Source organism: Streptopelia decaocto (assembly GCF_964273445.1).
Source record: "Streptopelia decaocto genome assembly, chromosome: 4".
NCBI classification, from domain to species: Eukaryota; Metazoa; Chordata; class Aves; order Columbiformes; family Columbidae; genus Streptopelia; species Streptopelia decaocto.
Window position 1 is genome coordinate 64,934,173 of NC_138658.1, and position 26,795 is coordinate 64,960,967.

The 26,795-nt window shown below is 38.1% G+C and overlaps 1 protein-coding gene across 1 annotated transcript in view; it reads right to left on the reverse strand.

Annotated features, from left to right (window-relative positions):
* EVC2 (EvC ciliary complex subunit 2) overlaps window positions 1-26,795 on the reverse strand; it is a gene marked incomplete at its 5' end in the record, with an annotated part of 72,502 nt that overhangs the window by 28,388 nt on the left and 17,319 nt on the right. The window contains 7 exon segments of the mRNA XM_082051470.1: window positions 2,759-2,934; window positions 5,641-5,880; window positions 9,266-9,590; window positions 20,136-20,287; window positions 21,801-21,935; window positions 25,397-25,459; window positions 26,586-26,695. Of these exon segments, the coding sequence (XP_081907596.1) occupies window positions 2,759-2,934; window positions 5,641-5,880; window positions 9,266-9,590; window positions 20,136-20,287; window positions 21,801-21,935; window positions 25,397-25,459; window positions 26,586-26,695 (1,201 nt within the window).

The following is a 26,795-nucleotide window of genomic DNA, read 5'->3' on the forward strand; positions in this document are numbered from 1 at the left end:
AATGGAAGTTTAAGACTATGATCTACCTCCAGTTGCTACAGCATTTAATTTCAAAGAGTAAGCAAGGTCCCAGCCATGCCTGCAACAGTTAGAAAATCCTCCCTGCCCACAAAGTGAAACTGAATTTCAGAAATATTTACACCAGAAATTCCCCAAATCTTTCTCACACAAAAGAAGAATAAAAGAACATCTTAATTCGGACCAGGCTGTTGGACATTTGCGAGTTATAATTTCTCATATGAAGAGAGAAGACTTCCAAAATGTGGGGTTGAAAAGGTGAACATGGAACTTTGAGCAGAAAACACCAATTCCTGACCTGAACCTGGATGTTGTCCAAACGCTTTCTGGTCTATTTTTCAAATCCCCATTATTCAGAGACATGAACATTACACACAAAGACTGGATTCAGGTGAATGCAGTCCCTGTTTCAACACAATACCTGCCCCAATTCATAAACTAGAGTAGCAGCTAAACATTGTGAGCCCTTCTCCAGAAAGGAGAAAGTGTCATTCTGGTTTATAAGGATTTGTTGATACTATAACAAATAAAATCATCAAACCAAAAGCTAAAAGAAACAAAACAGAAGATTAATGTATTAGCTTGATTGCCGCCACCACACTGTAACAATGGCGGCCAGATTCCACAATTCACATCAATCTCAAGCATCCAAAAGTATCTGAGCAAGCCACAAAACATCATCACCTATGTAATGAATGTGCTGCATAGAAACTCAGATCTGCTTTATCACACAGTTATGTCAATCAGAGACAGCCTCCTTTTGCAGAGCTTTTCCAATGTCTATCTGTTGTATTTCTTTCATTTTCTGCAAAGGGGATTAAAATAACTCTCAGTACCTTGACAGCAATCCACCAAGCAACATTCTTGGATCTTTTGCACAAGTCACTTTTGCCTTGAAAGCAATCAATGTTAGATTTAATTGTATGTTAAAAACAAACAAACAAAACCAAAACACCCCAAAACCAAACCAAACAAAAACCCACAAAAGTCTAGCACCTGATTTTGTTACCTATATTTAGTAAATCTAAGACTTACCCCCCTTTGTTGATTAAACCTAAGGCAAAAGATTAGTAAATACCTGGTAGATTTATTACAGTGGGGAAGTGAGGCAAGATAATAACCAAGATATTATTTTTAACACCTTTACCCTGTATTGTACTGAGGAAATAAACCCAGGCTTGCCGCATCCAATTAAATTCCCTGTCCAGAGCAGTGAAAATGGGCTGTAATAGAAAAAGATAGATGTGCTGGAACCACTCAGCAAATGAAAGATATAGGAAAAGCCATGGAACATAGAATAATGAGAAGATGATATATACCTACCTATTCTTTGGATGGAAAGAAAAAAAAAATAAGAGTCTACATTATTTCTATTTCAGTTGTTGATTTATTTAGAAATGTAATATGTCCACACCTCAAAGTGAAGATGATGCAGTATTGTAAAACCTATTTACTTATTTGGAATCTACTTATTTAGAAATTCCAGATAACAAAAATCATAGGCAAAATGCCTACCACCACAAAAGTCTATGGGAGTTTATGTGGGAACTTACATTAAACAGTATTCTATTAATTCCTAGAAGGCTCACTTTCTGGTTTCATATAAATACAGTAGTAAAACAATTCCAGTACTAGAATTAGAAGATGCCCCCTTCCCAAAGGACTCTGAACTGAAACACTTAATAAAAGGAGAGGAGAAAGATAATGCGACAGTATAGACTGTAGGATAAACTGCTTGGTCACAGCATACCAGACATCTAATCACTGAAGTAACATGAAGGCACATGTTTAATGTCTTCGAACAAGGAGAATTTTAATGAAGAAGAATACTGCAGTAATGACAAGGATGTTTAGAGGGAGATCCTCCCAAATGCAGCGAGTGCCATGGAAGGAACAGATAAAGAGTGTGGCCAACAGCAGCAGTATCACAGGTCAATCCAAGGCAGACCTTGACTTCTCTGAACTGAACAAAAGCCAACAGAATTACGAGAAAAAGTGAAGTGAGGGCACTAAAAGTAAAAAGTAGTAGTTTGTATTTGATGTTACGGAGAACTATGTAAGTGATGCTGGACCCTAGCAAAGGAAGACTGTTTTATGAAAGCTAAGGAAGGATTCTTATTTCACCTGAACTTCTACTTTTTATATATTGCCTGCAACAGTTGCTAGTCAACATCCTCTCCAGTTATATTATTTATAAACTTCATCAACTGTCTTTAGAAAATAGTAATGCATTTCAGCTTGAGACTGTATATCCAGCTCCTCAAACACATTCAGTCACAACTGAACCAAAATCATTCTTTCCTGTTAAATCCAGATATTCACATGTAAAGAACACAGACAAAGGGCCTTAACTGGTAAATATTACAACGGACTTTTGACATGATTGAAGGCTATTTGCATGAATAACGGATATATAAAGACATCGAGACCCTCACACGAATCTGGTTCCCACTGAAGTCAGAATTACAAACAGGCACTATACACATTCCCAGCAATTAATCTCTATGATGTACAAAGAAGACACAGCAACAAAGCCTCATCTTCATGTCTGCTAGGATAGTAAGTAACAAATGCATTAGTTGCAATGAACTTTCTTAGAATTAACTTAAAATATAACGCATTTATGAACTTTTCCTGAAAAAACACTAGAACCCAGATAAAAAAGATGTTTGAGGACTATTTTATTGCTATTGAGATAATATAGTCAAATGGCTGTGACAAACAAAATTGAGCTATTTACCTTTCCATCTTCCTAATGAGACTTGATATCTGGGTTGCTGCTGCATTTATAAGAGCAGAGGCTTGAGAATCCCTTAAGTGTATCTTACTTATTAGATACTTTCTGTAAGTAAATCTTCTATTCAGATGATATTTCTTGCTAGCTTGCAAAAAATCCATTATCTCTTCAATGTCTCCCTACAGGAAACAACAGGAACAAATATATTTAATTAGATGTAATGTTAATTGCAGCTAACACCTGTGAGTTTCAGACAAGATTTGTTCACTGACAGTGCAAAGTTAAAAAGCTCTTACAAATGAAAAACAATAAGCTTACATTAACTCTAATTATCAAGTCTCACTGTAACTGTTATTTCAACAAAAAAAAATAGATAACACGTTGAGCATTTGGCCTGAATACCGCAACATTGTGTGTACTCTCCTGAATGCACCTCCCGAGACCGTAAGTTAACAGGTCATTTGATCAGATAACCACAATTAAATACACATGCAACCCTACCAGTGTTAGCAGAACTGTTCTCACAGTTACCCACAGGCTAAAGAGGTCTTCTTGAACTGGGAACTGAAGACAGCATGTCTTCACTAACAGCAGCAAGTGGCATCGAGTCCTTCTTTCTTTTTTTTTTTCACTATGTATTGTATGATTAAATAAACAATGAGTAAAATTTTCAAAGGTGTCTAAATTGACTTCAAAGCCAAGTCTTCCACGTGTGTCCAGTACAGCCTGGGGAAAGCCAAGGCCATTGCACACAGGCTGGCTTAGAAGCTCTGGCTTCCAACAGTGGGGAATAGTTTAGGTACCTACAAATGGGTCTGGCCAGAGACGAGAGGTAGGCACACAGTGGTCTATAGCAGACATTCTGCTAGCATCAGATACCTACGACAAGGTCTGATACTCAGATGATCCATGTCTGAGCAGCCAAAACATTGCCAAAACTTCTTTCACTTGCTCTATCTTCTGCTTGCTGCTCAACTATCTTTTGCACAAGTGCTTGCTGCATCTATATCTGACAGGCTTCAATGTATGGCTTTTCTGTACTGAGATCTGACAGAGTATCTAGTTTTAGGAGTGGGCCTCACATGTTATGACTCCTGCTTTCCAGATGCTCCTCTTTAACCTCCAGGCCCTCAGCCTCTTGGACCACAACAATCATATTCTTCTTCACAAAGTAGACAGAAGAACAATTCCCAGAATTTTTGGAATCTAGAACACTAATTTTCAACACAAATGGAGTAAAAAAAAACCAAACCAAACCAAAAAAAACAAAACCCTGAGGAAACAACTCAAGCCATTCTGTTGCAGGAGGCTTAAAAATGTAACTGGAAAAAAAAACCTGAAGTCCTGAACATATTCTTCAACCTCATCACTGACTGCATACACTAGAGATACTCAACTGCTCAAAGCGTAAAGCCATAGCACTTTAGACATACCACAATTTCAATAATCAACATATTTGTATTGAGAGGCTCACTACATCTTCTGCAGTGTAGAAAAGCACTTCATGCCTTGGAGGTTTTGAAAATGCACATATAGACAGGCCTCCAAATGTACTTATCATTCATTACACAGCATCTGATCTCTTTCAGAAAATGACATTCATAAAATAGATTTAGGTACCTAACCGATCTCTTAGTTGCTTAAGTCCCTTTATTTATGCTGAAATTACTTTTCTAAATGGTGCTCTGGCATTTCTGTACCATGCTGTAGCATCTGGCTTGTATTAGACAGAAACGGTGTTGCCAGCAGAACCAGGGCAGTGATCGTCCCCCTGTACTTATCACTGGTGAGACTGCACCTCAAATCCTGTGTTCAGTTTTGGGCCCCTCACTACAAGAAAGACATTGAGGTGCTGGAGCGTGTTCAGAGAAGGGCAACAGAGCTGGCGAAGGGTCTGGAGCACAACTCCTATGAGGAGAGGCTGAGGGAACTGGGGCTGTTTAGCATGGAGAAAAGGAGGCTGAGGGGAGACCTGAAAGGAGGTTGTAGTGAGGTGGAGGTTGATCTCTTTTCCCAAGTAACAAGTGATAGGGAGAGAGGAAATGGCCTCAAGTTGTGCCAGGGGAGGTTTAGATCGGATATTAGGAAAAAAATTCTTCACTAATAGGGTTGTCAGGCATTGGAACAGGCTGCCCAGGAAGTGGTTGAACCACCGTCCCTGGAGGCGTTTAAAACGTGTAGATGTGGTGCTTAGGACCATGGTTTAGCTGTGGACTTGGCTGTGTTAGGTTAATGATTGGACTCAATGCCCTTAAAGGTCTTCCCAACATAAATGATTCTATGCTAAGGGCCCCATTAACACCAGTAAGAGTAGGCCTTGAACCAGAAGTCTGCTGCACAAGCACAAATCTGCTTTCAGACCATTCTGTGGGGAAGGGCTTAGGGGCAGAGCTGTACCAACACAGATTACAGGAGAGCCCCAAGATGTGCAGATATATCAAAATATACACTGTAAAACTGGGGATTTATATTGCAGAATTTCCCATTGCATGGTGTAGATATGTTTTCAAATTTCTTTCTTCTGCATGAAACAGGTTATCTATTAGTCTTATTTTCCCTGAGTAGTAAAGACAAGCTTTAGGTACTTGGGTGCTTTGGAAATATTACTCATGAAAACAAAAGTCAGCACTAAGAATATAATGTTGTGGCAAATACATCTAATTCGCTGTTGTAGAAAAAGGCTATGCGTACGCATCAATATACTGTTGTCTAGAAATCTAGATGTGCATAATGATGGCATTATACTTTTAAAAGTTATTCCTAAGAAAATTAGTTATAAAAGTGTTAACATTTATCCTCAGACATATTTACTGAAATATTTCTCAAAAGTCACGGTGGGTTTGTATTCTGTCATAAGGTTAGGAATGGAGTTATCATCCTATTACCTGTATTTTAGAGTAATCTTCCACTAATGTTTTAGCTGCTTCCAACTTCAGTTCTCCCTTGAAAGTAGCGTTTGTTATCTGTGTAAAAAAGATACTATGGAGCTCCTTCCTCTGGATGACAGCCAGCTGCCTATAAGCCTTTGCAAAGTATTCCTCTTGCTTAACCAGAAGGAACCTCTTCAGATGGTCCTGCTCCAGTCTGTGAAGTCTATCGAGCAGACTTTTGTATTCTATAGCAGGCTGCAGAGAAGAGAGAAATAAATAAATCAGAAGTCACTTTCAGTATTCAACATACTTGAAAGCATCAGAACTACTAGCTGATATATATTTTATGCATACTCTGATTACTGTCATTTCAGGTTTGAATGAGGCTAATACTAAATCACTGTACACTTTCCATGGTTTTTGTCTGATTGGAATGACAGGGGTTGTACAGCTGTCAATCTCTAATCCAGATAACATTTCCAAGGCATAATGAAGTCTTTTTAGAATTTAGAAGCATTAATTAAGATAAATTATAGAAAACAGCATGAAATTCAACACAAAGGTTATATGTGAAATTAATTTCTTAGGTTTCATCGATCCTGAAATCCTATTAAAATTAAATAGACTCACATAAGTCAGAACAATGAAATAACAATAAGCATACATTTTTGTAAACAATATAAATTAGAAAAAATATTCTACTACAAATCTCTGAAAGTTCATACTATTTGTGACCTACTTTATTGGTTTCTACAAACTGATTGTTTCAGAGTTACAAAGGAGTAGAATTAAATTGCAATTATTTCAAAAGCTTCTTTGCAAGAAATACATTCTCATAGTTCTCCAGTAAGACACATTCATAGTTTTAATCTCAGATGGCATAAACTCATTATAGAATCAAAACATACATGTCCCAAAGAGCAAAGAATGCCTCTCATGTCAGCAGAGCTACCTAATAGTAGTTATGGTGGTCTTGTTCTAAATTTCATACTATTTATCTGGGGAGAACTGACCTCTGTACTGAGGCCCCCCACACCTCACTCCTCTTTCCCAAGAGACACAATGCAAAACAGTAAATAATAAATCGAAAACACAGGGAATATACATTCTGTGTTTTGTCTGAGAAAGGAAGGAGGTTATTGCTCCAGCTGTTTTCCACTGTTATCTCTTGGACCTCAGCACAGCTGCTGCCAGGAGCACACGTGGGCCACCCTTAGTGCTCTGGTACATCCTTTTGGATCAGGTTCCATGGCAAGTACAAAAATAAGCCCTTTCGCAGACAGGAAAGCAAGCAGCAAGAAGTCAATATAGGATAAATGGATTGCGACAAGTATTGGATTGGCCTTAATTCCTTGTTTGATTCCTATCATGCAGGATTTCCAATATAAATGAGACTGAAACAATACCAATGTATTTTGTGTAAACACCACTCTGCTGAGAGCATATTCAGTGTGAGTTCAGCTACTGAGTTTCAGCCAGGCCTCTCTCTCTGCAAAGGTAGGATATATCTGAGCAAGTTCTAAGTGTTTGACATCTACTCTAGGCTCGTTCTATAACGAATAGAAGGAAAACGACTTCTGCAGAGTACAATTCACCTCATCTTTAAAACAATGGCTGCAAGTGTCCCTTCCTTGCTGTCTCCTTTGACTTTCTAGCATCTATAGTTCAGGATGTTCATATCTTACAGATATTTGAAAGCTCCCTAGAGTAATAATTTAAAATGCACCTGGAAACATCCAAGTAATCCAACTGGCTTGCTAGCCTTGTGCTGTCAACTTTCTCCATGCAACAGCCTGATAAATCAAAGTTCTTCCTGAGAGCCTCAACATACTATAGTACCTTTGATGGGTCACACTCAGCAAAAAACTTTTTGTCAACACCGTGATCATGAGTTGTCACAGAAGTCCCGAACAATTGTAGGTATATGACATGCAAATAAAAATGCTTTTTTTAAAAATAAAAACCCGAAACAACAGAAGGTCAAAACTTAATGTCTACAAAGAGAGCATACACAGCAAAGAATAAGGGATTATACTCCTGACATAATTTATTGTTTCCTTGTCATCAAATTGAAACAGACAGCTGGAAACTCAGGAACATCACATTCAATACCCACATATCCACTTGTGCTACAGAAGCAGAGCCCCACTGGTAAGTAATGAACTCCACTATTTATTCCCAGCAAGTCATCCTCTTAATGTGAGTTATAATTAGACAACCATGAAACATTAATTTCTATATTTTAGCATTTCAAGCTTATAGAGTTGAAATATACAAAATCTAACAGAATCCTCTTCAGAAACATGAAGTAAAAATAAAAAAAAAAGGGGGGAGGGGAGAATGGAAATAATTTTTACTGTAAACATTTTATATGTTTGGAAAAATATATGGAAAAGTGTAGCATAATTTTGTACATGAGATGTTGGACTGGTGACCAGGGCTCTAATTCCAGCTAGAGACTGTTGGAGAAATCCTGGGTAAAGACACCCATTTGGACAATGATATTTGAAAGAAAGTGACACACACAAGCACTAAGCTTGTACTTAAAGGAAGACTCTAAACTCCTAAAGAATCATTCTCTGTCTTAAATTATTTATCTTGCTATTATCCAGAGGCTATTTTCAAGCAAAATCCACTCCCTGCTCTGCCTAAAATATAGATTGTTCTGCTTGCCTTCACTCGGTTTGGAGGAAATCTGCCTTTGGTTGTTGCACTTCTACTCTCACTTTCTTCAAAATAAGAATATTAATACTGGAGGCTTTTTACCTAGATTGTAAGTTTCAGGATGCAGAGAGTTTGCTCCACTCTGAATGTGCAAAACACTTCATACAGTGTCTGCCTGCAGTAAAATATAGTAAATAAAAATACATCACGTTGCAGGGATTTAAGTGACTATAAAAAAAAAAATCAGGGTAATGACAGCCTTTTGTTTTCAAGTGTCACAGATTCTCTTGAGACAAATTCACTTTTTGGTGAAATAAAACACAGTTTCTTAATAACATCTACCCTAATTACGACATTTGAATTTTTAACATATTTAAATTATATAGCTTTTCTCTTAGAATCATAGAATAGTTTGGGTTGGAAGGGACGTTCAAAGGTCATCTAGTCCAAACCCTCTGCAATGAGCAGGGATATCTTCAACCAGATCAGGTTGCTCAGAGCCCCGTCCAGCCTGCCCTGGGATATTTCCAGGGATGGGGCATCTACCACCTCTCTGGGCAACATGGGCCAATGTTTCACATCCCTCATCATATAAAAACATCTGTCTTGTATCTAGTCTCTTTCAGTTCTAAACCATTACCTCTTGTCCTATTGTAACATGCCCTACTAAGAAGTTTGTCTTCATCTTTCTTACAGGCCCCTTTTAAGTACTGAAAGGACGCAATAAGGTCTCCCCAGAGCCTTCTTTTCTCCAGACTGAACAACCCCAACTCCCTCAGCCTTTCCTCATAGGACAGGTGTTCCATCCCTCTCATTTTTATGGCCTCCTCTGGACCCTCTCCAACAGGTAGATGTCAAGGACTCCAGAGCTCCTTACTCTTCTAAGAGGACAACTCTGCTATTCTAGTCTAAAAGAGACACCATCTACATAAAACCACATATCATGCAAAATATCTTGATTTTGTATCAGATTTACCTTTTCATTCATTTTCTTAATTAATTCTTCAGCCTCTTCAATTGCATTTCTCGCTTTTTGCTGTTGAGTCTCCATTTTCTTCCTAGTTTCCAGATTACATTCAGCTGTTAAAGCCACCATCTTCCTTCTGTATTCCTCTTGAATCTCTTTCTCCATTGCAAGAAATAGTTTTCTGAAAATCAAACTCATTCTCTTCTCCACGTGAGGAAAGACGCTGTGACTTAAGACCATGTTCTTCATCATCATAGCAATCACTTCTTTACATATCTGCATTCGATATGCCTCCAGTTCAGCATCCGCGCGTGTCAGGCTGGCAACCTCCAAGCTGCAGAAAGGCAATCAAGACTGTTTGAAAACACAGACTACAAGAAAATTCTATCAGAAAACAAGGTTATCTAGATTCATTCCATATTGGGTAACTGAATGGCAGTCAAAGAAGTGCACGGATATCACAGCATATGAGTTTACTGACCATTAAATAATAATACTGACCACCCTTCATTAAATAGCTGGGTGAGCCAACTTTTACTACAGCAGCTTTTATGAAGTATGGCCATTACTGTTATTTCTATCTTAGACAGAAAAAGGAAAAGCTTTCCTTTAGAACTCAAAAAGTTCTGTCAGTTTAAAAACAAACAAAAACCTCCACAAAAAAAACCAAAACACACACACAAAACCACCACCACAAAAAAAAACCAAACAAAACCAAACCAAAACAAACAAGAAAGCCAAACAACCACAAACACAACCTCTGTGAGAATAATCAGATGAAGTGAGTATATGAATAGACTAGAAATTTCACTGACTTTGTAAAATAGTTCCCAACTCACTGACCCATCTTCACTAACACATCACTGTTTTGTGTTTTGTGCTGGTGTATTCCCTTCTCTGCAGGGAAGAGGGGAGAGTGCTTTGATTGTGTGTTGATACAAATAAATTTTAAAAGCTGATATGTTTCTTTCTCATCAACATGAATAGAGGTCCAGAAGAAAGATTAAAACCAGAGGGAAATACAGGACTTTTATAAAATGTAATAAATGTCATGTTGCATATGAATACATTCTCATTTCTTTTTAGAGTTATTAAACTGGAATTATAATTATTCTCATTTCATATAGTACATAACTACTGTACATTCTACAGCTTTGCATATTCTGCACTCAATTCAAGATCAGAGATTCAAGTGGGTTTTGCCCTTGCATGTCAATTTACATGAACAAACGTATTCTTCTCTGTATAGACTAAGTATACAGAATTTGTGACCTACAAAATAGCCTTTTAAGAGCTAAAATCCATTATTTTTTCAATTAAGACAAACTATTGGTTTGATTTGTTCCACAGTCAATGTATTTCAAATCCATAACAAAGGTCTTGTCAAGATTTGCAAAACAGAATGATACTACATTCAGCATGGTATATATCAAGCATGCAAACCTATAAATATTTCAACTTTTTGTCAAACAAACTTTCCTCTGTAAGCAAACAAAATTTAATTAAAAGTGAATCAGTGATATATTATCACCTCCCTTCTGTTAAACACAAGAGATGTATTTTTCTCATTTAGAAATCAAGGGGATGGAATTGTTTTCTCACTATGACTCAAATATTTGAAGTATTCAAGAGACATGAGCTTAAGCTATGATAATTGATCACAAAGAACCAGAGAGATTTTTCTCTTGCAGTGGTGATGCCCATGCTTGTCTGCTCCAGGACTGGCTGGTTGCAGCTGCAAAAACCTCCTCCACAGGAGCAGGAATCACCGCCGTGAGGGCCCAGATCCCTGTGACTGAAATATTCTTCACAGTAATTTGAAGATCCTATAAGAGCTAGTATTTTCTATAGTGTCCCCAAGTCAACACAACAATCCAGCTTCTCTGTGCTGTGTGCAGATGGACATTGCAGGATAGCAGCTGTAGGTACACAGCCTTCTTGAGTGGTGTTCAGCTGCATCCATGGTCAAGTCTGCCAGGGTGCTGATCTGCCTCCCTCTGCTTGGGAAGAGTCCTTCTCGCTCCAGGACCACAGGACAGACACAGAGGACAGGTGACAGCAGGACCAAGGGAACAGGATGCTGAAGCAACACAGCAAGTACTTCTAATGGGCAGCGCAGATATGTATTTTCTTTTAAGTCTTTCTGTTTACAGAAGTCCTGGGAGTTTTGCTGACATATCCAGCTAGTACTAAGCTGTTGACATGTGAGAACTAACTTCAAAAAAGAAGTGTTTCAGTTTTGTGCAAATGGACTTAAATAAAAGAAGAATCTAGAAAACAGGAGCTTTACGCTATAGCATTTCCCTACTGACTGCCAGGCAGTGGCAGGAGGCTTCCCTTTGTAGCTTCACCAATTCAGTATTAGCCTGTAAAATCCAAGCCACTGGATTTATTTTTCTGTTTTAATTCCTGCTTCAGGTCCAGTAGCTCTGATTTAATTGAAGCGTAACTGTCTTTTGTGAGAAACATCTCATCTTCGTTTTCAAGCATCCTCTAATAGAGAACTAAACAACACTTTAATTAATTGCTCCACTTGACAATTCCCTTAAGACCTAAAAATGGTCACCTTATCTTCAGCTTGAACTTGATTAGTTTCAACTTCCAGCTCTCTTTGCTGGAATAACAAATTCCTTAGTCATTATTTTTCTGTTCTTCATGTGTGCACTGATAGATGGTGGTCACAGCAACTACTAGCCCTTTCTTACTGAGGTGTGAAAGACCAAATTCTTCATAATTCTCGCTGGAAAGCAACACTTCACAGCTCTACTATGTTGATACATAGCTCAGAACATTTATTTATTACCACAAACACAGGATTTTTTTTCAGCATGCTTTGAAAAAAGATTAAGCCATTCCTCACCCTTCTCCTTACTTGTTACTCTTTCAGTCTTCTTCAGCAGTGATCCCAAGAATAAAAGACAAAACCAAACACCATCACAGTGTTTCCTATTGTTATCTTCCCCCAGTCTTTCACAGCATTTCCTCCTATTTACTGTAAGTCATTACAGACTAGACCTCATTTTATTTTGAGTAAAATTCCCATGCTCCTCACCCACAGAAAGACAAGGGTACCCAGTTAACTCCACTCCTGATGATCATGATGCTGAATGCAAGAGGAGCAATAGGTGTAGTTCAACCTGAGGCTCACATGTCAGCGAGTGAATGATAAGGCTGTTAAGATCTCAGGTGTATTTAATCTACAACTCTCACCCTCCATTTTCCTGACAGCGCATCTGTGAAGAAGGCAATGAAGCAGAAGAAGCGCAAGAACTGTTCCATCAATCCAATGGTAATAGCATGGAGAAAAAGTAATTACAAGCCACAGATCTCTCAGGTCACATCCTGGAAGACAGCAGCCAGACCATTACCCTTTTTCAGCAGCAGCTGCGGAAAGGCTGTGTCTGTAAAAATTTGAAATCTACCTTCCACGTGATGTGCTCTGTTTCTGGATTGCCTCCTCCACACAGTAGCCAGTGGGAGTGAGACAAGCTCATCACATGCACCAGAAACCTTGATTCAAGCTCTTATTCCAAGTGAGAGGTTGAGGGCAGCTTTAACAAGCTGCATCAACAGAGTCTTAGATGCCAACAGCCAGTACAAAACAGGAATTCTGTACATAAAATAAACCAAATGCTTTCAGACACAAGTCTTATCAGAAGAACCTTGCTTACCACCATCCAGATTAAATGTGCAATGTTTTGTGACACCTAGGGAAAAAGAAATCCTAACCTGACACTCCATGCCTTCTCAAACTGAGGCAGATTTAACAAGTTGCTTTAAATGCTCTGCGCTCTGCTTGTTACAGCAGTTCATGTTTAAAAGGCCTCGCATCTCCTCCTGAGCATATTCAACATAGTAGAAACATGAAAGCCAGTGAAGTACAGGTAGCAGATGGCAACCTAGTGATGAAAAAGATCAAAGCTTCTGTTGGACAAAGCCTGCAGAGAAAGGATGAAGACAGTATAGAAGGTAGGTGGTACAAAAGTGTGAAGCGAGGAATGGGAAAAGACACATAAAAAAGGAATCTGCAAACAGCAAATGTATAGATTTTTCACTCACTTGAAGAGGAAGAGGATTTAAAGATCTGTCAGAGGGATCTGGGAGAGAAGAATCCCAGACACCAAACACAGAGAAGCAGAGAGTCTGAGCATCTCATGTCCTCCACAGACCTAATAAAAGAATACAGGAAAGCAGCTAGGGTCAGGAAAGAAACAATCAGATTTATTTTAAAGAAAAAAACACAACACATCACACCACAAAAAAAAGTAAAGCTATCATTAACTACAAAAGAATCATGCCTTTAAGTCTTATTATTCCAATCAGGGGCTGGCAGAGAGAATTTTTGAACAGGAGAATTAAAACCTGCTGAATTAAACTGTCCTAAAATGAACTAATGGCTTTCTGACCCATTTTTAAAACTAATGCAGAGTTTGCAAAGATAAAAAAACTACTGTGACACAATTTTCTGAAGTCTAAAGGGGAGACAAACATCAAGCAAACTCCCCTCTGGTGACATTTTCCAACCAAAACAGAAAACCCCATAATTTTCAGAAGACTCATCTCATCTTGAAATGGTAGCCAGTTAGAAGCATATGCATTAGAACAGCATCCAGAGGAGACTGGAGCCCTGCGACAGCAGTTTCTGCAAAAGCATCCTTTTGTTACACACAACACTCCTGAAAATCATGTAATTTAGAGTAATTTGTGGATAGTTTGTCTCCACTGTCCCCAATACCGCGCTGCAGCCGTGACTTGGAGCACCACAGCACGGCAGCTGCACCAGCTCCTGCTGGGGAGAGAAACACAGCTGGGGAAGGACAGACAGACACACACCAGCTCCCAGCCCAGGGCACCCACTGCCACCACTAGAGCCAGAGCAGCACATCTCCTGAACCCACAGGCACAGCGCCAATGGGACAGGTGCAGTGAGGAAGAGAAAAGAAGTGTTATGATCTGTGTTGCCTTGTCACACTTCAGAGAAGTGAAGACAGAGAGAGCATCGGACAGGGAGAATCATACAGCCAAGACATGAAGCAGTATGTGCCAGTGCTGGCTTTGGTTACAGTAAGCAGAGAAAGCCATCAAAGGTCTTCAGCTGCAGTTGGTTTTTGTTTCCTAAATCATCTATTTATTGAGGGGTTAGTAATACAACATCAGTACACTGGGCTGTGTTTTGTTTCCTTCGCTGTTTTGGTTTTGCTTGTTTGTTTGTTAACTTTTTACTTTAATTGCTGTGTCCATGTGGACACTGTGTGCGGTGCTGTAGCTTCTTCATACTCTCCCTCCCTTTCTCCCTCCTCTGCTTCCCACACTGTCCTGGGTCCCATCACAACAGAGACTGCAAACACTTCAGGGCAGGGATTTATGCAGGCTGCAGCGTGATGAGGTGCAAATCTTTGCAGGAGACCAAAACTGCACTGAGGTAGAAGCAGAAGTAACGGTACGAGGTCAGAACGGCCACGAACAGCCACCGACTGCTCAAATTCTTCAGCCGTCCCATGCTGGAGCAGGTTGCATTGCTTTTCCCTGCTGCCAGGCTGGGCACGGCCCTCCTGTGTTAGAAGAGGTCTGAAGATGCTCTGTGCTACACCAGTAGCTGTAGTGGCCTGCAGCCAGCTCTCAACTGGGGGAGTTCATCCATCAGTCCTGTGACACTGATGCATCTAAGCGTAAAGTGAGTACAGCTGAATCATGAGCCGACCCGGAATACAGGACATCCCATCAACAGATAAAATTGCTAAGAAAGGTATGTGACGATTACCTAAGGATGCTTTCACATGGATGAGTCACAGGTTAAGTTCAGCTTTCCAGAAAAAGTCAGAATGCTGACAAAACCAGAATTGAAAAAGATGATAAATTGAGCTGAGAGACCAGTAGCTCTTCAGAAAAAAAATTATTCATGAAAACCTGCCAAAAGTACATGCACTAGATTTGGCAGCAGTTTCACTATCAAATTCCTTTAACTCTCCACAACAATATAAAGACATCAAAGGTATTTCAATTCATAAATTAAACTGTTTAAAAAACATTTGAAAAATCTTGCATTTAAGAGGCTGAAAATCTCTGCTTTGACTGCAGAAAGTATGAAAACCGATAAATCAGTGATCTTCCACAAACCAATTTTAAAAATACAGCTAGCTACAATACAGCTGTTGCAACATAGCTCAGGAAATGCTATTTCACTGAAAATCTACTATGGAAAAAAAGCATTAAAAAGACTCTCGTTCTGCTTCCAGTGAAGTCATCATGCATTTTACTGCTGATTGTAAAAGCACCAACTTCAGCCTGGATACTATCAAAAGCATAAATAAATATTATGGCTATATGCATTATGCATTAATGCCTGAGAAGCATCCAACTTTGCTGTCATCTACTCAGATTCTTCTGATCTACTCAGACAGGGTGAGTATTCAGGTGACAGAATCGGTAGGAGATACCAGCCTTCTTTCAAAATTACATGGAGTAAAGCATCACTAACAGTACTGCTCTCAAAAGCAGACTGTTTTTTTGGATGAGATAAATTGTTCCGGATGCACAGCAGAAATGACCCATATAATTCTGAACACAATTTCTTCATAGTTAGCCAACATCAAAGAAAAGTGACATTTTTTACATGAAAAAGGATATGTATTCATTAATTTCAAATGAATTGTTTTCCTCAGTTCCCCTGTCTTATCAACTCCTATCACCTATTAAGCATTTGAGTTTCTCTGATGGAAAAAAATGTATAGTTTACACACCTGTCAAGCTTACAACAGCATTCACAACATAGAACTACAAATGCACAGTTTGGAGTTTGTTTCATGTCTATTCACTGTATCTTATTGTTACATCCATGTGATTAGTATTTATTGTTGTGTTCTTGCATTGTACACATTGCCCTCCCTTCAAAAACTCTAAACTTTTGATTACACTTTTTAAAAGTTATGAACTACAGAAATTAGCACCTTTTTTTTTTCTTGGTATTAACCATGTAAGTATGTCTCACCATTTTGTATGTAAGAATATTCAAGCCTAGCTGCTATGACAACTGAATCTTTTATTCTTACTTTCCATTAGAATTCAGGGTGAAAAAAAACCCCACATTAGCTCCATAGCAAATTAAAATGAGATGTACAGTAAGAAATTTACATTTAGAAAGAAAAAGTGAACTTCTAATATCATAGTAAATGGTTTTTGACTTTTCTGTCAAGGTTTTCTGGAGACAGTTTGATCCTGTTCTCTAGTACATTGACCTCAATGCCCTCTACCATCAGAAAAAAATCAGCTGCAATGCATACATATTACTTTGTGATTTTCCAGCATAATTGGCAGTATGTATTGTGTTTCAGCAAGTAGGTTCAGGTTCAGTTACAGCTCTGCAAAACTCAAGGAAGCATAGCTGCACAAAAGGAAGATGAAAAAGAAAAGTTATAGTAGTGGAAAGACACTTAAAGAAATGAAGTCGCCTTTCATCTTCTGAGACTACGAGCATGGACAGACTTTATCACATTGGACACAAACCCAAACTGATCAGCTCTCTTCATATTCTTTTCCAGACATACAGAAAAAGAGACCCGCAACTTTTTGGAACACGATCTTCTAGTGTCCACATCAAATATTCAAATCACATAGCTGCTTCTCATCAGCATTCATTGCCAAAGGGCCAATATTCAGGAAAATACACTGTAAGGAACCTACTGAGAATAAAAGCCAAGCTATTTTGCTGCATAATGTACATCAAGAATATGACTTATTAAGACAAAACTCACCAAATGAGTAACTAAGAAACCTCCTTATGAAATATTTAAAGTATGTTTTGTTCTCTATCCAATCCTCCTGACATTGCAAACTGTTTACACTCCAAAGATGTCCCTGTCCATAAATATTGAACACATGCTCTTTAATGTGTTTGCTAAACAATTTGGCACTGTCACTTCGTAAAAGGCACGGACTATCAACATAGCTAAATGTTGTAAAGAGAACAAAAAAATCATGTGGCTCTTACTTTTCTAAGTAATTTTCTCATTTGTGTCTGGACAAAAGAACAAAGCACCAGAATAATTCCAACCATGTTTACTATCACACTGCAATTTAAAAAGAATATATCAACTATGTTGGCAAGCTTACATGTATGCCATGCAGAGAAAATGACAAATAGCTGCACCAACGCATGCAGAAGGAATTATTAAACTAGTATACAAGCAAGATGTTGGTTGGTTGAAAATATCTAAAGTATCAAAAGCTCTCTAACAAAAGCCCCTATACTTTGGCCGCCCCAAATAATAACAAGGATTGTTATGCTAAAATCCATATTGGTATACATTTGACACAAAAGAATTGCATGCAAAATACAAGCCCAGTTCTTATCCTCAGTACGCTGCCACTCCTCTGAGACAATACAAGCCTCATTCCTCAGCTCCGTACAGAAAACCCAACTATTCTATTGGGCGATGATGAACGTAATAAAACAAAATGCAACACTGTGGAAAAACTGATTCTGACCACAACTAGTAAAATTACAACATTTCGTTCAAGGGCAGAATCCGTTCAAATTGACTTCAATTATCCATTGATAAATCAAAAATGCACCATCTTTCTTTGTTCCATTATGTTTTGCAAATTTCTATCCTTAAGGCAGGCAATTCAGTAAAAAGAAGGATTTTGCAATCAGCCTAGATCACTATCATAGAAGCTCCTAAGGCACATTAATTTGTCTTTGGAATCAGCTAAAAACCTGGATAATGTAAAACAGTTTATTAAGTACAAACTCAAATGAAACCTTTGAGTAATATAGGTCAGAAGTTAAAGGACAGCTTTACCCCAACTTGCAGAATGAATTAGGAACCAACACTAAGAGATGAGGAATCATCCTAAGCTAGATATCGTATAAAAGCATTAACAACGAGAGATAAAAGATGGGGTGTATTATATTATAGCTACTGAAGAAAGCAAATCAATATTGCACATATCTAATACAGGCTTTAAAGCAATGCTTTAACCATTTTAGCAACCAGTCTGCAAGACTGGGATTCGTTTCACCCACCTCCAGATCCCTACAGCCAAGCTAATCAGCCCAGGCTTCAGGGTCAGTGGGCACAGCTCCCATACAACTCATTTTTTGGAAGTCTACTTTAGGATGAGAATAATCATAGCCTATAAGTGCTCTTTTTCACCCCTTAGTAGAAAAGGTAACTCTGGGCTGTAGGAGTTTGTGTAGGAGTTCACATGGCAGAGATCCTCAGTCAGTCAGATAAAATGCACCACCAATGAGAGAGGAATGGGTATGTAGTAACTGAATACACGTATTCAACGTGTGCCAATAAAAAGAGGGAAAGAATGGAAAACAAATGGTAAGTGCATCTGTGTGTCATCTCCTAACAGAAAACGAATCAGAAGGTCCAGTTTAAAACTTAAAAAAAAATAGAAGAATTGGGATAATCTAAATAGGGATTAGGAAGCACTCAGTGCTAACAGGCAGAGGCTGATTTGAGCCCTTCACAGTAACAACCACCACCTTTTCAATCATCTTTTGTAGAAGGAACCACTACAACTCTGCCTGCCTTTGTGGTCCATCTACCATCCTCATCCTGGAAAAAGGAAAAGATAACTCAGAAAGTGGAGAAAGTTAGTGACTGTTTGCTAATGGGCATCTATTTTATTCACTGCAATGCTCTACCTCCTTAGAGGCAGACAAGATAGAAACTGTGAGGAAAGAAGTGGAAGCAAGAGAGACATTTGTGCTAACTGTGAAAGAATATAAAAAATCTTAAGTCCCTGAATACATATTCAAACCAAGAAATGAATCCTGGTTTATGGGTTTAGAAATAATTCAGTTATAAAAATAATCCTATCCAAAGGCTTGCAAGAATATTTACTTTCCTAAACCACAACATATCTGAAAATAGTCCAGTATTTTTTTTCAAACTAGCTATATATTCACTATCCCTAAAATAAATTAAAACTAACGTAAGTTTAAAAAAAATGTTTGATCTTGTTCTTCTTAACAGTCACATAATGATTTTCAGGACAAATCTTCTCAAAGCCTGACTTGCTATATAGTTATAAAAGCAAGGACCAATATGCCATTTACAGAGATAGGATCCCAATTATCAAAGAAATACAGGAAATAATAATGCTGTTAGTTACCCTTTGAGAAAGCAAATTACTTCCACAGTCACATAACTTCTCCTTTTCAGCTTCTGCAGACTTTACAGTTGCATAATACTGCCTGTAACCTGACTTGCCAGGAGCTAACAGTAAGACTGAACAAACAAAATCTGCTGTGTCCTCACATCAGACCTTGTTATCAAATTCAGCTGAAGAACAGATGACCTTTAACAGCGGCATGTTTCTGTCAAACAGCCCTGACCAGCCTTTCAACAACATCAGGAGAGTTTCTCTGGTCCACCCAGTGGTCTCTCCGATGGCAAGTACGTGGTGTTGTTCTGGCAGCTTTACGAACTGTCACCCCTTAGACTCTGATTCAGGTTTTTCCAAAATATGCTGCTACATGGCAATGCTGGCACCCCCTTTTGAAAACAGAATGTGTTCAGCAGCAGTAGAATACACTCTTTCAACATTTTCTTACACACAGAAAAGTTTCCCTTTACTTAGTGAACCAAAGCTAAGCAAAACTATATGTTAATTTGGGTTGGGAACCTTGCATGCCTAAGGTCTAGATGGAGCTGTGACTTCTACAGGTAAAGCAATATGAAACATGACAATTTTCAGTTCCCATAGATAGCTATTTAATACAGTTCAAAAACCTAAAGTAGGGCAGTCATATATGTAAACAGATACTATGAAGAAAAATTAAAAGGTAGCTACTCAAAAGTTGTTCAAAGGTTTGGCTGATGATAAATGTAACAAACGTAATGTAATAGCAGTGAATTCTTACTCTTCTAAAGCCTGAAGCATGTTGCCAGATTCTTCAAAGGACAGAATATCGATGATTTTATCATTCATAATTATATCTTCACTGAAGAGATCACCTGAATTAAATAGAGAATGCTCCAGTTTGTGATTTTGACTGAGATCATGCTGTATCTCCTAAAAAAAAAAAAAACAACAAGTAAGCTTCAGATTATAAAAAAAAATTTACACTGAGCATCTGATCTAATTTTATTGCAGGTAACTCTGGGGGAGAAGGTTCCAACTTGTCATCAAACCGTAAAGCTGGAAAGGGTATAAAGAGATTGTACAATTCAGATATGTATCTAAAATCAAATATACTACTTTTGTTTCAGGCTGAACTTCTTGTATGTAGCTGATCCAGAACATGAATGAAGAAATGAATGGAGAAGACAGAAGACTTTACATTGACTTCAGTAGACTTGTGAAAACCTTCTAGGAGGTTATCTTCCCCTATAAAATTTATAGGTCAATTTCTAAAAGATTACTATGGTATACAAATTATATATGGCAAGACTACTGTATTACAAGGCAAACAAAATTAAAGGCTAATCCTATGAATGATGGAAATGACTCAGTTCACAGTTCAGTGGGACTCCCTTGAGACTGAGAGCTAATAAAAACAGCACACAAAAAAACAGTACAAATATCTCATCCTAGGACCAAACTGGCCCCTTTTTTAAGGTTTCATTATCACAGCTTTTTATGTAAAATGAAACAAAGCACATGCTTTTCATTTAAAGGGATTATATTTTCAGGCATAAAAAAAAAAATAAATTGTTGATAGAGTAATTTTCAGCTGCAGAAAATAAGGCTGGAAGTGATTCTGCTCTGTCCAGAGGGATGGGATATCTACCACTGTCTGAGCAAAGGGGTTCATACCTCTGAGCACACCGCTACTAGGGCACTACTCCAACCACTGCAACATTCTGATTGAGGTCTCTAGTTCCCTCCCATTGAAGCTGTCCCACTTTAAATAAATTCCTAAAAAATTACTTGAAGCAAGGGCTGAAACTTGGGCCAACCTGATGAATATTTATCAGAGACTGTATTTTCTCTCTCCAGCCCTGTATAGACTGAAACACTTTCTCCAAAACAACACAGCCTGGACAAAGAACACTGAAAATGCTCCATCCTCAAACCCATCTGTTTTGGTTAATAATTCAAGAGACTAAAGCATATCCAAGGCACTAAGACCTAAATTCAAATCTTTATTCCTGATAATCTGAAATACAATTTGGATCCAAGTCTCCTGTGCTTGAGGTAAGTGGTCTACTCCCTGGGCAACTGCTTAGAACCCACGGACACCTTTCCTCTCTCTCATTTTGGGGGGTGAAGAAGAGAGGAGGAAGGAGGAATATGAAAAAAAAAAAAGAATAGCCAAAGGGTAATCTCGCTATAGTCTGAAGCAGTTACCGACAGCAGTTCTTTTGATCAGATTATCATTCTTATACACCCCTCTAAATCTGATTGTGCTAAGGATTAGAGGTTGTAGGGATTACATTACCTGCGAATCCAATCCATCACCTGGTGGCTTTTTAACTATCTTCAAATACTCTTTAGACAATATGGATTAGTTAGCAAGCCATATCATCAGATATGATCAATGAAATAAATTAAATAAAGTACCATTACAGACAGTATGACTCACCTGGTTTTTATTATGGAAATTCCATTTAAATATTTGTGTTCGGTAAACAATGAAAAAACCAGCACATGTCAATACAAGGGAAACAAAAAAAGCAATGAAGAACCCCAAAGCATGGATGGCATGGCTGTATGAGATCTGAAATTAAAAGACCATATTATTAAAATTATATTTTAAATAGATTTAAAGATCAGACTCAAAGACTATAACTCTAAGCAACATGGTACATAATTTTAAACGGCTTCACATAACTTCAGGGTTTCTCAGCAGTGAGTTGTAACTACTACATTTTTATTAATATTTTCAAACAAGTGTCTATTTCCCATAGATTTTCAAGTGAGGATGGTTCATTGTGTTCAACTAGTCCAAATCCCTGTGTAACTCCAAGCAACAGAAGTCCCACAGATTATGTTTTAGGTGCTGTGACTTTTGGGTGTCCTGTACTTAGTAGCCTGTTTTCCAGTGTTGCCAAATCTCTCCTAAGTCTCGTTGAAATTTATGGTATTTGATGTTGCTCAGAGTCTCTGAAAAATGAGTCTAATGTTGGCTACCTTCAATTAATGGCTATTTCTCAATTCAATAAAAATAAATGTGGTGAGTAATCACCACAGGAAAATTGCACCAATATCAGTTCAGAATAAATACGTAACTGAGAGCTGACAAAACCACCCAATTTGTTTGCACCCTTGTAATTTCTGCATGAGCCAGAGTGAGAAAAGAATAACAGGAGTACCAGAACTGCGAGCCAGCTAACAACTTTGTAGGCCTTTCACTTTAGCTCTTAATTTAATCTTCAAATTGAATTGCATTAAAAATTAATTTTTATTTCATGCTTCATGTAGCAAAGTTAATTCAGTGTTTGTTTAATTCTTTGAGATCTCTGGATGAAAAGCATAGCACAGCCATTAGTATAATGTTTCACCACAAACTAATCACTCTGCTGAGGCTAGAAAGTGTAAATAATTAACAGCCTGCTTGCAAGCTGGATTGGGTCATCTCTTGGAGCAGAAACCTGAGAGCATTACATGGAGTCAATGATAATTCTGCATTGGAAGTGATAATCAATTGTGGTCCACAATTTGAAAAGGATTTATTCCAATTTAACAGTAGAATTTTATCCTTTTACTGCATAGTTTTTCTCTCCATGCTGTCATTTGTCTAACTGAAAGGAACCACTTCACATCAGACTTTGTGGTGTCCCAGGCTCAAGTCCTCAAAGCTGCTGGAGATGCTCACCACTCATTGACTTAAACCTGACTTCAGCTGAATTAGGTGACAATGTCATTATCAAGGAGATAATCAAGATGTTAACACAGGCTAATATTTGGCACTGGCACAGTTCCAAGAAGATCCAAAGTTTGCTTCACTGTACATGTACATGTACATGTAGAATCAACAATTGCTCTGACATGCAATGTGCTCAGATGGGAGAACTTCTTTTCATTCTTTTCACTACAGCTACCTCCTCAGCATCAAACCCACCCGGCCAAGGGCAGAGACACACAGTACTCACAGCCTCTGTAGTGCTGTGCAAGGCATCTGGCACGGACACTCAGCAACACTCATATTTTTTTCATAACCCACAAAACTACCTTGTCACAGGCAACCAAACACAGGGTTTGTAAAACTTTAAAGAACAGCAGAGTATGCAAACAAAGCACATGAAAACCAATGGGACCAGCTTAGCATAGCACTGCCACGACTACGTAATTAACTCTTTTATGTCCCCAAAGTCAACATTTAGTCACACATGAGTGTTGGCTTCATCACGCCCATGAACAGGTTGAAATAATGATTTTTAATAAATAAAATTTGATATTGAGAGCATTTATGCCAGCTGAAGATATGGCTGCAATACAATACATCACACCTTTTTCAGCTGATTGTAATTTCCTTGCACAAACTGATTCCATTCTGTTAATTCTGGAACACCTTATGTTTGGCCACAGCCCAAAGGCAAATGTTATGAATGTGAAACATGATGTGTTCCATAATTCCTAGGCTTTATTTTTCAAAAATTAACAGTATTCTCCACATACCCTTACCACACATTTTAATTACAAAACCTCTTCACTTAGTAATTTCAAATGCAGCTGAGCCAATTTTACCTAGCTATGGAATAGTCCCCAGGAACTTGTTGAGGTCTAACTATTAAGTTCAGGTTGGAAAAAAAAAAAGCAAAAAACAACACTATAAAGGTTTTAGATATAAAGGAATTTTCACAGTGGGCTGAGATCAATGTAGCATACAGTCTTAGCTTAGACATCGCCAGCTGCTGCTGATCGACTCACTCTGAACTCTACAGAAAACCATTCATGAAACTATTTTCCTAACCCAGTCAGCTACTGCAGGGCTTATACATTTAAGACCAAGAGTTTCCAAAAAGATGCATTTATTTTAATTCTAAGCATAATTCTTAGCTATGCAAATGTCCAATCCTTTTAAATCTTACTAGATCTTTATCCAGCAACAATAAGCCCTCTAGCTGATTTATATTATGTGTAATTCTGGCTTTAATTTTAACAGAATGAGAATTGATCTTCAATTATGAGAAAGTCGAGTCTAGACATATCTTTTACACTAATAGAAGCTAGGAGGGCAAGAGATCCCCAACAAAAAGAGAATACTGGAACAAGAGCCTCCTGTGCCAAATTTCCAAATAGACTACTGATTTTAAAGGAGGAACAGAACTCACGGGACAGGTCTATGGAAGAAATGAGTGGTCAAGACCTCAGGACTTCTACACGTAAGACCCATCCACATGAACTTGAGATTTCAGATGATGCAACCATGGCAAAAATGTTCTGGAGTGAAACAAACTATTTTCTTTATCCTGACCACAAATAATCACAGTGTTCTTGCCAATCAAGCCACAGCTCCTTCAAAAAAGACCCCTTGCAACACAGCAGCCTGCCAAGGTAATGAAGGGGGAGAAAAATGAAACTGATGGATGCAGTGGGGAGTTCTCTAATTAAAAATTATCTAGAATAACAAAGTTTGCTACAATCAATGTAATTGTGAAGGTTTATTTGGCCTCTTAGAAACCATGTTAATTCACATGACAAGAACAGAAAGATATGACTTTGAAAGGACAACTGGTCAAAAAACTAAAGCAAATATAAACTATGCCTCTCTTACTGTAGTTTTATTTCTCAGGCTCCCCACCCAGCCATTTTTTGATTTGTGTATCAGCATGATACAGAAACCTTTTCTCAGCAGGTGGAGGGCAACTCCACCCTTTTGGAAAAGGCAAAAGCTTTCTCATGGTGAATGCACAGGAGCGGGTGAATATATTCCTCCTTAGAATTCTCTCTGCCTGGACAATTCTTCAAATGAGAAAGCATGGCTAGGAATATAATGGAAGTTTGTAGATTTTCCATATTAAATATTGCTGCTTTAAGACAACAAAGACTTCCCAACTTGACTCCTGGTTTTTTCCTCTTAAAACTAGAGAAGGCAGTACTTGTGTATGATTAATAGCCAGTAGAGGAGTGATCAGATATAAGCACATAAGTACATCCTTAGCTCCTTGGATTTTGTTTAGATTGTCCATAAATTTAAGCAGGACAGTCAACAGAATACCAAATTATAGAACCTACCTTGGTCTTTCCTTCTTCAGTTATGGTGAGCGATGCTGTCAGTGATATGAGATCTGTTTTATTCTGAGAGAGAGATAAAAATACTACATGCATTAAAAAGAGCAGAATCTACTGGCAAATAGCCCAGAGTTTCTAGAAAAGCTTCTCCTTAGAAGATAAGCTATACCTCTCATTAAGCTTAAAGCTGAAATTAATCAGAAAAACACAGTGTACTTAGTGGTAACGCTAACAGACATGGAAGCAGCTGCTCTGTGGGATACACTCCTCTCCTAATCACACAGATGCCTATTCTGGTGCTCACAGAATTACATTTTTCTGTGCCTATAAAATCTAGGCTGACTAAAAATGCACAGACCAGGAGCAAAAGTCAGTGCATACATCTCTACTGTTATGATTCCCTGCTTTTTGAAGTCTTGCCCTCCGCCACGCTAGTACCACTCTCATGCACATTGAACACTTTTTCCTCTAAAACAAAGGAGATATAGCAAGTCGAAGTGAAAATACATCTGCATGTTCTATTTACATGCAATTACAAAAACCACATGAAAAATATCAAGCCATATTTAAGAATTAGAAAATTTTATGTTGGAAGAAACCACTTGTCCTGTCTCCTATTCAAAGCTGGGCTAAGTCCAGCATTACACCAGCCTTCTCTGAGCCTGGTAGAACTGAGTTCTCAAAAATTATGGAGGATGAAGATTCCTCAGCTTCTCTGAAAAATCTCTTTCAAAGCTTCATAACTTTCATAACAAAAAAGCATCTTCCTTATGAGCAAGCAGGTTTTTCTCTGCTGCAACTTGTTGTGGTTTTTTTTTGTCTTAACAAATTATTTTCTGATAAAAATACCGCAAAACTTTCAATCTCTCACAGACTACAAGAATACACACGTAAGTTAATGGAATACTATGATTTCCAGGGTACAAAGACAAATTGGAGAGAAATAAAAAAATAGAGAGAAAAGCTACAGGACAACATACAAATATACTTCACCTATTTAAGGAAGCCTAGGACTTCCTAAGCCATGAAGAATAGCTCATGTACTTATAAATTCACATTAAACAATCAGAGAGCCAAAGAACCTCATTTCATTATACACAGGCCTCATGGCTTAGGCAGACAAGAACCACCTTGGAGACTTTTTTTATGAACAAAAATTGTGAGGAACAAAATAAAATTGTAAAGCAAATACCTGTGATGAACTCCTGAAAGTCAGCTTCGCAGGCAGTGTCAAGACCCTGCCATCCCACACTTCTTTTGTATCAAGACATGCGGAATAGTTGATTGCAAAGTATTCTCCGCCTGTTAAGAGAAAAAAAAATCAACTGTGTAGATTAAGCACGTGACATACATCTACCAGTGCAAAAGTGGCCTCTGAGTAATTGTGTCCGCATTTTCTTAA